Below are 13,722 nucleotides of genomic sequence, written 5' to 3'. Positions count from 1 at the left end.
CTAACAGGAAACATTCTGCAGCACAATGACAACTTTTACTTATTAAAGTACATTTTGATGATAAAACGTCTTCACTTACGCCTTATATGGTTTGTACACTTTGAATGCAGGAGCCTTATTCTCATGTGGTATTGCTACTTTTAGGGCGTCTGAAGTGGTGTCTATAAAGTCCCATCATTGCTGAGCAGGTAGAAAAACTGTTGTACTGTCCCAGTGATGGGCTTGGTAAGGTGAGGTTAGGTTGGGGCCAGCCACTGTGCTGGGTAGGCCGGGGTGTGTCGCCCCCTGTCGAGGGCAGCGGACATTACACCCCGTGGATTGGACGAGATACAAACTATCCGCCTCTTGTCGCTGGTGTCTCCTGCGGCGTGAGTGGTGAAAGCCTGCCAAAAAGACTAAAATGGCGCTTACTTCTCAAGGAACAAAGAAAAAAGTTTGCTACTACTATGATGGTGAGTACTCACGGACCTACACTTTTCACAGCCGATGCACTCGTCAGTAAAACCCGCCACTTTGCGCCAACAAAGGCTGCAGTTAATTTCCCCTCTTGCTAACCTGGCATGTTAGCTAACCTAGCTAGCTTGAGTCTCAGGCGGCTCTCATCAGTCTGACACTGAGTCACACACACACTGTTAACGCACTAATGATATCGACTCCGTTTCCGTAAATGCCTTTGGTTGCCTTTAATGTACCATTTTAGACATTTATCTACCGGACCATAGTGTTTAAACTAGATTAGTTAACGTTAGTAGCTAGCGAGCTAACAATGGGAATGTGAGTACTTCATTGTCACCGCAATTAACGTCAACACTAAGCTAACATCAAGACGGCTCGTGTTGCTACCTCCAGACACCGGAAGATAACGTTTTCGTCATTTATCTTCGCGTAAGTTAGCGAGGCGCCGCCGTGTAAATGTCCCTGGGTAGTTTGTAGAGTTGAACAGTAGCGATCTGATTTCGGTATTTTAGCTGGAAAAGTGAGGGGTCCGGGTACAGCATCACAACACACGTCCTGTTGAACTTCCTCACTCTGCTCTTCAGTGCATGGGCGTCTTTTGCCCAGACACACATTGTAAAGAGAGTGATTCCTGTTTACATGATGTTTGCATTTGTTCCGAGGTTAAAAATCACCCAGTAATTAAACATTGTGTGTTTTATTTGCTCTCATTTTAGGTGATGTTGGAAACTATTACTATGGTCAGGGGCATCCCATGAAGCCCCACCGAATCCGCATGACACACAACCTGTTGCTCAACTATGGCCTGTACAGAAAGATGGAGATATATGTATGTTAAACTGCACAAACTGTTTGATAAGTCAAATCACTGGACTTGCGTTTGCGGTGTGGTTCGGGAACTCATTTGTCCTCTGTGTTTCAGCGTCCACACAAAGCCAGCGGAGAGGAGATGACCAAGTATCACAGTGACGACTACATCAAATTCCTGCGTTCAATCCGACCAGACAACATGTCAGAGTACAGCAAACAAATGCAGAGATGTGAGTTCGCTACAGGGGTCGACTGTGTAGATAAAACTTCATCAAGCTGTGTAAGCAATACTGTGCTTAATTCTGTGCTGTTGCTTTGCAGTTAATGTGGGGGAGGACTGTCCAGTGTTTGATGGTCTGTTTGAGTTCTGCCAGCTCTCAGGAGGGGGCTCTGTCGGTAAGTTGTTTCTCTGAAAATACTGCTCAGACGAACATGCTGTGTTGGACAGTGATCTTGCCATCACTGCCCCAGTAATCTGTTCAAGTTTAGTATAAGCAGGCTGTTAATTCTTGCCTCCTCACTGTGATCCAGCTGGTGCAGTGAAGTTGAACAAACAGCAGACAGACATTGCTATCAACTGGGCTGGAGGTCTGCATCATGCCAAGAAGTCTGAGGCCTCTGGGTTTTGCTATGTCAACGACATTGTGCTGGCTATTCTGGAATTACTGAAGTAAGTGCAAAAACCCTATCACAGCCATTCAAGCACAGGGCTGTTTTGTATGAGTAGATGGGACTCTGCATGGCTGGTCAAATGAAAATCCTTTTGGATCAAAAGAAGCAGAACATCAAGGATCTCTCCCCTCTTTCCAGATACCACCAGAGAGTTCTGTACATAGATATTGACATCCACCATGGGGACGGTGTGGAGGAGGCCTTCTACACCACAGACCGCGTTATGACAGTTTCCTTCCACAAGTACGGAGAGTACTTCCCTGGCACAGGCGATCTGAGAGTAAGTCTTTAATTTTCTTTTCTTTCTTTTTTTTTTTTTTTTTCTTTTTCTGGAAGATAAAAGGCATATTGTCGTAGTTATAATGCACTGAGTTGACATCCATCTTGTTCCCTGCAGGACATTGGTGCTGGGAAGGGTAAATATTATGCCGTGAATTATCCACTGAGGGATGGGATTGATGATGAGTCATATGAAGCCATATTCAAACCAGTGAGTAAATAATTATTAGTTTATTGTCTATATCTCTCTTGAGGTTCAGACACATTTGAAAGTGGATGTTGTTTGCGCAGATCATGGCCAAGGTGATGGAGATGTACCAGCCCAGCGCAGTGGTTCTGCAGTGCGGAGCTGATTCTTTGTCAGGAGACAGGCTCGGCTGCTTTAACCTCACCATTAAAGGTCAGTTAATTGAAACATCTGATGATGTTACAGTACGAGCAGAGGTTTGTAACTTGGGTTCCTTGGGTAAAGTTTAATTGAGAAAGGTGTTTTGTTACAATTTTTAATATTTGTTTTCCATGTTGTGTTCAGGTCATGCCAAGTGTGTGGAGTATATAAAGAGCTTCAACTTGCCGCTGTTAATGCTGGGTGGAGGAGGCTACACCATCCGTAATGTGGCTCGCTGCTGGACATATGAAACTGCTGTAGCCCTTGATTCCTCCATCCCTAATGGTGAGAGTTTCTGCCCATCAGCTACAACTGTGCACCTGATAGAGTGATTAGGATTTGGAGCTGTGTGCGCTGCCACTGCTCTTTTGTTGTTGCTTTTTAATGGTCATGTTGCACTAATTTTCGAAGTCTGGTTTAATATGATATTGTGCAACAGAAATAATACAGGTGAAACAAATGATTTGTCAGTGTACGATTTTGGTGATCGGCTAAAGAAAGGCACAGTCTGCTTTACAATCTTTTGATTATCACGCAACTTAACACAGCAGCAGCTATTTTAGGACATCCTGTGCTGTGCTGACGTCATGACATTTCTTGTTGATATTTTATGGACAACAATAGCTTAATCAGTAATAAAAATAAATATTAGCTGCAGCTCAGTTATTTAACTACTTCAGTAGATTGCTCAGGTGTTCTTGTCAAATGTGTATTGATTTTTAAAGATTTCTCTCAACCACACAGAGCTCCCATACAACGACTACTTTGAATACTTTGGACCAGACTTCAAGCTGCACATCAGCCCCTCCAACATGACCAACCAGAACACCAACGACTACCTGGAGAAGATTAAGTGAGTCCATGAAAGTGCCACTCAAATTCTTCTTCTCCTTTCCTGAATGTGTGTTACATAATCTCAAAATGCATGTTGCACAACATCATCTGATTAATGACTCACCAGTTTCAGCAGCCGTTACTGTAGCTTTTGTGTTTCTCGTATTGTGATTGGAAAGTTGAGAACTTGGTGGTCAGTGTGTTCAACCTGCCTTTTGTCCTCTAGGCAGCGTTTGTTTGAGAACTTGCGTATGCTGCCTCACGCCCCGGGAGTGCAGATGCAGGCCATCCCTGAGGATGCTGTTCAGGAGGACAGTGGAGATGAGGAGGAAGATGACCCCAACAAACGCATCTCCAGTAATGACCTTTTGCAGTCATAATTTTCTTCATCACCGTGCAGTCCACACTTAATGGTAGTGTCATGTTTTGATTTAACCTTGTCCCCTGATAATGTACAGTCCGTGCTCATGACAAGAGGATAGCTTGTGAGGAGGAGTTCTCTGACTCCGAGGATGAAGGTGAAGGAGGCCGGAGAAATGCAGCTAGCTTCAAGAAATCCAAGCGAGCCAAAACAGAAGGAGAGAAAGAGGGAGAAGAAAAGGAGAAGAAAGGTGAGGAGGAAACAAAAGGTATCTATTTTTCTTTTTTTTTTTTTTTTTTTCAATATCTCACCCCATTTTTTAATATAGAGATCTTATTAGTACTTAGGAACTCATAATTGTTTTGATCTATTATTATGATGGCTATGAATTAGTTGTTTTGTATTTTGTAATAGAAGTAAAAGAAGAGGAGAAGGTGCCAGAGGAGGAGAAAATGGACACATCAAAGTGAGAAAAAACCACACACACTCATTGACCATGTTTTCCAGCAAGCAGCTGATGAGTGGAGTGTTAACCATTACCGTCCTCTGGGTCCTTTAGGCCAAAAGAGGAATCCAAGACACCTTGAGGTCCTCAGCATCTAATGATGCCAGAGCAGCTGAGCAGAACGGATCACCAGATTTTTTGGATTGATCATCTTTCCAGGCTGCTGCTGTGGAAACCAGTGAAGGACTGTATCTTTGTAATGAGAAATCCTTCTCCCTCACAATGGGATTGAGGTTCTAAAAATGTTTTTCTAGGACAACTTTTCAACTTTGCTGTTTATGGACTAGAGTCAAACTGAGTGTTTTTGAAATATTGTTTTTGTATTCCTTCTTATTTTTGTCTTGAATCTTTTTAAGCGATGACATGTACTTTTCCCTTGTGAAGCAACTCTGTAAAAATGGCTTAGTACATGTATGCTTTTATATATCTGATTGATTTAATTTATTTAAATCATAGATATTTTGGCTACTCTGTTTTATGTCCCAATTTAGTCCCGTGCCTTTTGAATATGTAGTTGAAGCATGTTTGTACGATAGATCCTTTTCTGTAATACATTGGTGTCACTGGTCTTGCCTGCTAAGGTCATCAAGAATGGTCAAGAGAGTTGTCTAAATGTTTATACCTCTTACATGTCATAATGTAAGTTTATTATATTCTTTTATCGAAGGTTATGATAGGATGTGTCCTTTACTGACACACTGACATTTTCTTTGTAAAATTTCTGTGACTCACCATGTTCAAAACGTTTGGGTCCAGTATCAGGCTTAGACTCCACTGGAGTTTGGACTTGAATGTCCAAGATACTGTACAGTACACAATGTAGAATGGGAGGCAAGACAAAAGCCGGAATTCATTCATTTGTTGTATATATTTGTATAAGTGTTTCACCAGAGAGCTAAATCTGACAGACCCCGGTGTGTTGACCACATTTTAAAACACCAATAAAAACTGCCATGAAAAGCTACGTAAATTTGTTCTGTAAAGTTGTGAGTTTTTCAAAATAAGATTAATTACAAAATGATATGTCTGGTTTGATGAAATGTTTGGGGATAACATTTTAAAAAAACAAAAGAATTTTGAAGTCAAGATACAGATGACAAAACCTTTCTGTATTTTCATATCTATACAAACACATCTGACCATTTCAAACCAACTAGTATTTTATGAGATAAGAAAATTACACCTTTTAAATGCAGAGGAAAATAAAATGTGATTGCCCTTCCTGGTTTAAGTCCCACAAATGTCTTCATCAGACATTTAGTGTGTAACAGACGTGATATAACAGCTTCACAGATGATGTTGCATCTTATCGCATTGATCCCAGCATTTTTCAGCCTATCTCAACAGGTTTCGCTGCTTCAGAGCCATTCGTTCTGTTCCACTGCAGTGTTGCCGTCCAGCAGTTCATCCTGCTCTGCGGGCTCAGCTTCAGCGCTGATCTCTGGATCTCGTGCTGGGGTTTCAATGCGTCTTTGGATACGCACCTGAAACAGTAAATGAACTGGCATGTTAGAAAAGCTAACGCAAGTTCATGACCTCCGCTGAGCAAATATAGTGCACTTGTATACCTTCTATGCAAATTGGAATACATTTCTTCGTATAAAGAAGGTTACAGGAAGCTATTGCTTAATACTGCTAGAGGACTGTTCAAACTTGTGATCTCAATGGAAAATGACAAAAGCAGGCCACAATAAACCTGAATGTTTCTTTAAAAATCAGCCACCAGGTGCAATGGTTTTAGTTTGTTTCTCTGTTTTTTCCCCACATACAGCAGCAGTCTGTGTAACATTTGTCAACGGTTGACTGGCTAATGATCTGGGGGCTGTTTTTATTCCAGTATAATAGTTTTGACAAGAGAAGAAATGTAAATACAGACTGACTTTTTGTATAAGTGATGACCTGAGTCATGAACAACAACACATACATGGTGTTAACGATATGTTTTAGGTTTAATAATTGTTTATAAAGATTAGGTCAGGCAGGCCAACAATGTAATTTAAATGTTAAGGTTACTGCAATGTTGATAATAAGCCTACAAATAAATTAATGCATGAGCACAAATGAAACATTTACATTCATTTGTGAAGACCGAGATTAATAATGATGGGGATTAAAATGAGCCACTGTTCATGATGTGGGCTTTTTCAGTTTACTACATTAATTTCACTTTCAAGATCAAACCGTGTGATCGAGCACTGAGACGGCATGAGATGGGGGACACAGTAACCACGCAGTCCTGTCAAATTTGCCTTGTCAGCAAACCGCTGGTTTCTGTTTGTCTGTAATTTAAATTCAGTGTCACAAATGTCACATTGCTATTTGAGAATAGAATGAAGCCAGGGGTGTTCACTGTTAAAATTTTGGCTTGAGCTAATGTTTTTATTGCTGCTTAGTTACTACTAAGTCTTGTAAATATTTTTTTACCAAATATAGTGTTACAGTGTTGTTATAGTCTTTTTAAGATATCGCTATTTAACCTTACTCTGTAAAGTATGACACTGAGTAACAGACTCTGGAGGGAAAGTGCAGAGTATACACACCTACACCTTATCTTTAGTGAGGAGAGCTTTGAAAAACCTCATTTATCACTGTCCTATTTACATTTACACAAAACACATTTTTCATATTCAATAGAACAAATGTCATTATAATGTGACACATCATAGGCTACATAACTTAGCTATGTATGCTTTCAGTACAAACACACACACACAAACACACGCCTGCGACAAACACTGCAGGTCGACAGCGTCAGTGATCTGATGGTGGCTCACCCTCTTAGCCTGGATTGGCCTCTTCCTGCAGGGACAGAGGTAGAGGAACGAAGTGCAGGCAGCGAAGCAGCGGAAGGAGAACACCATTTCCACCACGGACATCAAGATGAGAGGCACCCACAGAATGATGGTGGTCGCCTGGTCAACATTATTTAATAAAATGCCACAACACATAACATAACCATTAAACATTTAGTTTTTTTGAGCAATTCAAGTCAAAATCAAAAATCAATGGGTAAATATTCCCATTCAACTTACATAAATACGGGTGGGGTCAAAAGGGCATTCGTATGTGATGCTGGAAGGAATCTGAGGATTACTAAAAGACTTGCAGTGTGTTAGTAACCCCTTGCCTTTATCAATAATGGCTTTTACCATAGAAACTGACAAGCCCAAGGTGGAGGCAACTGCCAAGAGACCAGCCAGGAAGCCAAAGACCAACAGGACCCACTGCTGCAAAGACAACATGAGAACAAGCTTTGAGTGTTTAGGTAAAAAAAAACAAAAGTTCATGTAATTTGTAAAATATATTTTCCCCCATGACAGACAATGTGCTTCTCTTTGTCAGGTAGATGTAAGAGGGAAGTAGGAACAGGAAGCAGGAATCACAGCTAGAGTCCACAAAACACATCCAACATGTGAATGAATTCTCTATTTGCATTCATATACACTGTCATCTATTTCACTAGATCCTCCATATCTCCACACACCATGCACTCCGTCACAAACAAAGGGCAAGTTCTAACAGGAGCCAGAAACTGTCAGATGTGAGTGCGGACTGGAGGAGGGAGAAGCTGCAGCAACAACACCAGTGGAACAGTTATTTACCAGGATCCTGTTTTTCTTGTTTTTGGACAGGACAATGGCTGTTATTCCACCAATAATTCCCTAGGAGACAAAAGATGTTACATGTTCAGTAAAAAAAAAGACAGATACTCCACTATGCATAGATGATACAATGTTACAGCTCAAAATGTCTCTATTTAAGGATTAAGGATTTACATTCATTGACACAATTTAAAGGAATAAGCTGCTTTATGATCAAATATGGATGTTCCAGCAACAAACCAGTTCATATTTTTCCATTCTTGTGAGGCAAAACCTACTATAAACCACTATCTGCTGATACTTTAGTAACTATGTTCAAAATAAATATCAGATCGGTTGTAAGTTTTTTATGCATATGTCCTGCCACTTACCACCAAGCCTGCCACAATGGCAATGACGTTAGAGATGGCGTAGACCATGGTCCGGGCCTGAGAGTGCACGTTGATGTGCCTGAGCACGGCGCCGTGCACCAGTGCTCCAAGAAGAAAGTTGACATGACCCACCAGCACCAGGCCCAGCCCCATCTTCATCAGGGCTTTGTTGTCCTTGAGGCTGGCACAGCATACCCCTAGAGGATGTGGAAATATGTTATCTCATGATCTTAACTGTGCTCTGAGCATCGCGACGTCTGTCAAAATCTAAATGATAAACAACTAATTCCTGTGTGTACAACGGTCTGTTGTCAGAGTTGTTGGGACTCTATAATCCAAAATTACAGTGTGTAAATACCAGCTGTGTCTATCAGTGTGTGTTGCTGACAGGAACCAAGTAGCAGTAAAGGTGAAATTACAGCGTGCACATAAGTTCATTAAATACGATCTGAAATATAGGACAAGCTGCATCTGCACTACTGACAACTTGTATGAGAACTGCCTTCCTTTGAGCCTAGTGGTTTCAGCAAAGCAAAAGGGAAGCGGGCCAGTGGTTAGCACGCTGCAGCAACACTCGAGAATAAGGCAGTAACCACAACTATCTGCGACCCCTGCAGAGATGGCTGAAGATCTCATCCACTGCGTGCAGCAAAACGCTGCAGTTATGGCGGCAATTCAGAGATGGGGTCTGATGGGGATTGTGTTGCACTATTTTGTTCCCTCCTCTGAGGAAAGGTGACGCACCCACCCTTAAAGTCCATGTAAGCCCCTCCTGAACCAAACAAGACAAAGCTTTGGGTGGGGTGTTCAAACATTCACCACCAGGCCTGAGGGGTCAGATGTGGACTGATAATGAGGGGTGCTGCTGTGGAAATACTCACTGTGTTTTAGGTCATAATATTGTTTGTTTGCTGCAATTTCAGTGCAAACATTTTGTCACTGTAGTGTGCAAACCTATGATATCATATTCACATTATCCATGTAGTGAACATATAAACATCATATATTCCAATGTGTTATTACTTTTCCTGATAGTTACACAGGGTCATCGTGACTGTTTCACTCTGCTCAGGGGTGTTTGATACTTTTGACTTTATTAAGGTCGGTAATAATGATGAGATATGTAGTATGAGACCCATACTATATTATATTATAGTATGGAGCAATATCTAACCCATCAGCAGCCCATAATCGTGAATCCTTTGCAACCTGTGCTGCCCAGAAATGTTTAGTCTTCATTAGGTGAAACTCTGGATAGAATACTACACCTGTGTAAGGCTAAATAACTTATCCAGTTAACCAACAAGTTACTAGCACAAGTGTTTACTGGTAAAAAGCAACACACAGAAAGCTATCAGGTCTTCACTGAGTTCTGCCACTGTAACGCAGAAAAATGAAGGTGAGCTGTGTCTCTTCTTCCCTACGCCCGGTTTACAAACGCGCAGACCACGCCTGAAAACCTTGTCCCGCAGCATAGCCGTGCAGTCTGTCACTTTACTGAAACGAACATGGAAAGTTCACTCACCTAAATATACCATGGTGGATTTTATGTCCTCTTAGATCATATTAGTGTACAAGCTGTATTAAAGTCATTTCTGACAGCTTTTTGACACTCTGCTGTCGGTGGGTCCTCGTCTTCCTCTTCTGCCGCTCACCTGCAGGCACACAGGCCGCGCCCACCGCCTACCTGTGCGGAAGCTCCGCCCCCAATGCCTTTGAAGACGTCACATATCTATGGGTGGGGGTGGGGTGGGGTGGGGGGGTTATCTTTCTGCTAAGACATAATGCAGCTCTATTCCCACCAGCTATTACAATGACTGCCCATATTTAAGGAAACTTCAAAGTAAAATATAAAAGGGAAAAGAAAGACACTTATTCGCATTTGTCTGTCTGAGTATTTGTTTACTTGTTTGATGAGTGCAGGGCATTACACTTTGAAAAATATGATAGATCTGCTTTTAATTACTTCCTTTCTTATTTGTTTTCCAAATGTAAAAGTCAGTAAGTGTGTTACATGTCTGCAGAGTCAGTAACTGTAATGTCTGTTCGGATGATGTATGAGGTAGAAATGTTATTCTGAACCCAGGGTTTACCCTCATTATTATAAATATGCGCTCCTCTGTTATTTGCGGTCCTTCTTTTTTTTTTCCTTAGCTAGGGTATAATTTTCTTATTTTCCTTTTTTTTTTTTTTTAAATTTGCACATTTATTTATTACTTTTTCTTTAGTTCTTCCAGGGGAAAAGATTAAGAAAGGAAGGAAAACATGTGACGTGTAATGTGTAAATTTGAACCAAACAAATAAAATTACAAAAAATTGAAGTAAATCTATGACACGCACAATTTTATCTTCAAACATCACAGCAACAGTGTGATACCACAAAATGTTTCAAAGTCACGTCAGATTTATTCATGACTGACACACACTGTAAGGAGATGAATTTCTCAGCCAATGCTGCTGTCATTGCAGATGATGAAGTCCTGGGTTACCTAAATATTTACCTCAGCTGTCAGAGATGCTAAATATGTGAAATGTTTGCAGTTAGGATGATATAAACAAAAGATTAGGGTTTTTTTTGGTGTTTTTTTTTTTTTGGTATATGCCTCTTGTATGACAATAATAAACACACAAAGAGCAAAAAGCCTCACACGCTGCACTGGTGCTAAGAGTGAAGGTTTCAGAGAGGCATCTGAACGCAGCATGACTACATGTCAGCCTCGTTGGCTCGATTGCCAGCACCTGTCCCTCCTGCTGCTGCACCTTATTAATGCCACAGGTGGGGCAGAGCAGTTGACAGGGTGGTTGGCCCGCTTTGAGCTTTGCAATGGGGATAATAGAGATATTTCTTTGCATTTTTGGTGGCTGTGTTTTTGCTGCTCAGTCAGTAATAACAGAGCAGGATGCCATATTTCCCCCGACTTTTCCGGGATTTTTTGAAAATCTCATCCCTTTTCCTTTTGAAAGAAATTTTGATTTGACTCCATATGACACCATCTTCAGCTCCTGGCGAACCCGCACCCCTGACTTCCACCTGCTTGCTGAGTTACCTCCCATCATGAATGTTCCCAGAGTACAGGTCTTTTGTGATGAATCTCGGCTGACTGTGCTGGTTGATAAGAGCTCCTATGGTGTCATGCTGACTGCAGAGGAGATACAGCTGGGGGACGGCTGCTATAGCAACAGAGAGCGACCAAACCAATTTGTCTTCACCTACAGTGTTAGTGAGTGTGGAACTAAACATGCGGTGAGTTGACCAGATTCCTTTATCTTATTTCCACCCGTTCTGGAAGGATTGTCTGAAACCACACTCTGTCTTGCAGATACAAAATGGCTTAATGATGTTCACAAACACTCTTCACTTGAATCTCAAAAAACCTCTCACCTGGTGGCAAACTCCCTCCACAGTGCACATCTCCTGCATCCCTAAGAGGTTAGGTACCAAAACATCTGTTAATAGTCACCAACAACTAAAAAAGGAAAGATAAATGCTTGTTTTTTTTTTTTCCCCGCAGGGCTTATGATAACTCTGGCTTCTTTACCTCAGTGGCACCTTCAGAGACTGGCAAGAGCGTTAATATCAAAGCCATGAATCGTGAGTTATACCCTGAGTCAAAAAGATGCTGTTAAGTTGAGAATTTCATTTGTAAAGACAAATGTTTTTTGTTTCCTGCAGCATCCTGGACCAGCGCCGCAGAGTCAAATGTCTATAAAAGAGGCCAGCTTGTCAACCTCCAGGTTTCTTCCAAAACCAGGCCTGATCAGCAGCTTTTCGTCCAGTCCTGCTTTGTCTCTGCATCCCCTGAGCCTCAGACTAAACCTCGGCACGTGCTCATTATGAATAAAGGGTAAGCAGCCAGTCCGGTGTTCATCATCTCTCTATTATGTCTAATAATCACCTGAGATACCATTTCTCTGTCCCAGGTGCACAGCCCCATTGGGTTCTCCTCATCCCGTCGTACAGTTTGTGGCCTCAAGCAGAGGAGATGTGGTTAATATTATTCTGAACACATCTTATCTCATTTCTGAGGTGTGTGTGTGCGTTATTTAATAACAACATGGTTTCTGCTGCTCAACTATATGATCTTATGAACTTTTTTTTTTTTTTTTTTTTTCTTTCCCCTTGAAGCTGTACATCCACTGTAGTGTGCTCATCTCAGACCAGGGTGTCACCTTTGGCTCCAAGTCCTGCAACTACAATGCAATCCAGTCAAGGTACAGCACTGGTGAACACACAAAACTGTATTTTGTAACTTTCATTACTCAGACTTTTCCATTTCAGATGGGAAGAACTAAGTGGAGATGTCGGGGTGTGTGAGTGCTGTAGTTTAAAGTGTAAAGGCCCTTCAGTCAGAAACCTTCCTGAAGGTCAGTGGGTTGTGTGGTGTGTTTTTTAAAATCAGGTTGTGCAATAATAAATGGACTTGAGGGTGTGTCTGGTCTCTAACTGAGCGGCTCATTAAGCATGTCATTTCAGATGCCAAGACTACAGTCAGCACTGGTCCCTTAGTCATTGTGGACAAAGACATTGAGATGAGTGCTGTGCCTGATGTCTCTGGACCACAACAAACCACCCCTTCCCCAGTTACCGACTCCATGCTGTCTGACGCTGCAGTGACGGATGACACAATCATTTCTGGTACTTCTGTATCAAGAAGCGAGTTCTCCTCTCCTCCACAAGGTGTAGTGGTTGTGAGTCAGGACCCAGTTGCCAGACTGACCCTCTGGCTACCTGGACAGGTGCAGGATACTGAGCACAACAATATCGGCTCAGAGTCTGAAGATGGTGTCACAGTTCAGTTAAAGGCAAGTGTCGAATCAAATGACCTTCCTGTGCCACAACCCTCAAGCACAGATCAGGAGTCTCACCTGAACCCACCCACAAACAAGATCAACAGCCCTCTGCCTGCTGACGTGGCTGTGATTGACCTAAACCAGATTGACTTTAACCAAATGGGAGATGAGCTGGCTCAAATGCAGGTAGATGCAGCTGTGATGCCCCAAGAAGGAACAAATGAGGTCCAACCAATAATTCGCTCAAAAATCCAGTTTGCCAAAGACATGGATGGGTCCCAGACGCTGAGTTATGAGGAAGAAGTGGTAAAGCAACAAGAGGGAAAAGGTGGGATCAGAAGATGTGGGATGGACTGGCTTAAAAGAAAACAGGAACCCAGGCAGAGAGGGCTGCACTCAATTTTCTTGGATTTGTTGAGGTTATATTTTTATTATTGTTACAGTTGCACTCTAATGTCAGTATATTCTATGTATATGAATATCACTAATTTATTTTTCTTACCCTCAGGAGGATGAACAAAGCAGAATAACTCTTCATAACATTTTATAACGGCACTTTAACTGAATAAACTTACTCGCAATAATAAATTCAATGCCTTTTCTCCAATATTTTCTTTCTGCAATAATAAACCACTCATCAGTAAATTACCCCT

The 13,722-nt window shown here is 41.7% G+C and overlaps 2 protein-coding genes and 1 long non-coding RNA gene across 4 annotated transcripts; 2 read left to right on the top strand and 1 right to left on the bottom strand.

Annotated features, from left to right (window-relative positions):
* Positions 1-315: 315 nt before the first annotated feature.
* Positions 316-5,269, top strand: LOC139614056 (probable histone deacetylase 1-B). Of its 2 annotated transcripts, none has more exons than XM_071471152.1 (14): positions 316-452; positions 1,173-1,285; positions 1,379-1,496; positions 1,588-1,662; positions 1,798-1,936; positions 2,077-2,218; positions 2,336-2,428; positions 2,509-2,617; positions 2,750-2,890; positions 3,350-3,458; positions 3,666-3,796; positions 3,898-4,050; positions 4,215-4,266; positions 4,360-5,269. In XM_071471152.1, the coding sequence occupies exons 1-14, from the start codon at positions 401-403 to the stop codon at positions 4,385-4,387; spliced, it is 1,455 nt and encodes a 484-aa protein (XP_071327253.1). In that variant the 5' UTR covers positions 316-400; the 3' UTR covers positions 4,388-5,269. The 2 variants fall into 2 exon arrangements, with proteins under 2 accessions (XP_071327253.1, XP_071327252.1); XM_071471151.1 differs by having other exon boundaries at positions 3,898-4,068.
* A 124-nt stretch (positions 5,270-5,393) lies between these two features.
* Positions 5,394-9,956, bottom strand: tmem54a (transmembrane protein 54a). Its single transcript, XM_071471153.1, has 6 exons — positions 9,804-9,956; positions 8,279-8,475; positions 7,908-7,967; positions 7,338-7,532; positions 7,080-7,217; positions 5,394-5,789 (listed from the first exon to the last, which is right to left on the bottom strand). The coding sequence occupies exons 1-6, from the start codon at positions 9,814-9,816 to the stop codon at positions 5,664-5,666; spliced, it is 729 nt and encodes a 242-aa protein (XP_071327254.1). The 5' UTR covers positions 9,817-9,956; the 3' UTR covers positions 5,394-5,663.
* A 3,391-nt stretch (positions 9,957-13,347) lies between these two features.
* LOC139614190 (uncharacterized) lies at positions 13,348-13,662 on the top strand. The gene is made up of 2 exons (XR_011686920.1): positions 13,348-13,488; positions 13,578-13,662. It is a non-coding gene; the product is annotated as an uncharacterized lncRNA (long non-coding RNA).
* The last annotated feature ends 60 nt before the right edge of the window (positions 13,663-13,722 follow it).

Source organism: Trachinotus anak, unplaced genomic scaffold, assembly GCF_046630095.1.
Source record: "Trachinotus anak isolate AG129_WGS33_773 ecotype Australia unplaced genomic scaffold, CSIRO_AGI_Tana_v1 ptg000033l, whole genome shotgun sequence".
In the NCBI taxonomy this organism is placed as follows: domain Eukaryota; kingdom Metazoa; phylum Chordata; class Actinopteri; order Carangiformes; family Carangidae; genus Trachinotus; species Trachinotus anak.
Note: the sequence above shows the minus strand (reverse complement) of the source record. Positions and strands in the feature narration are given on the sequence as shown.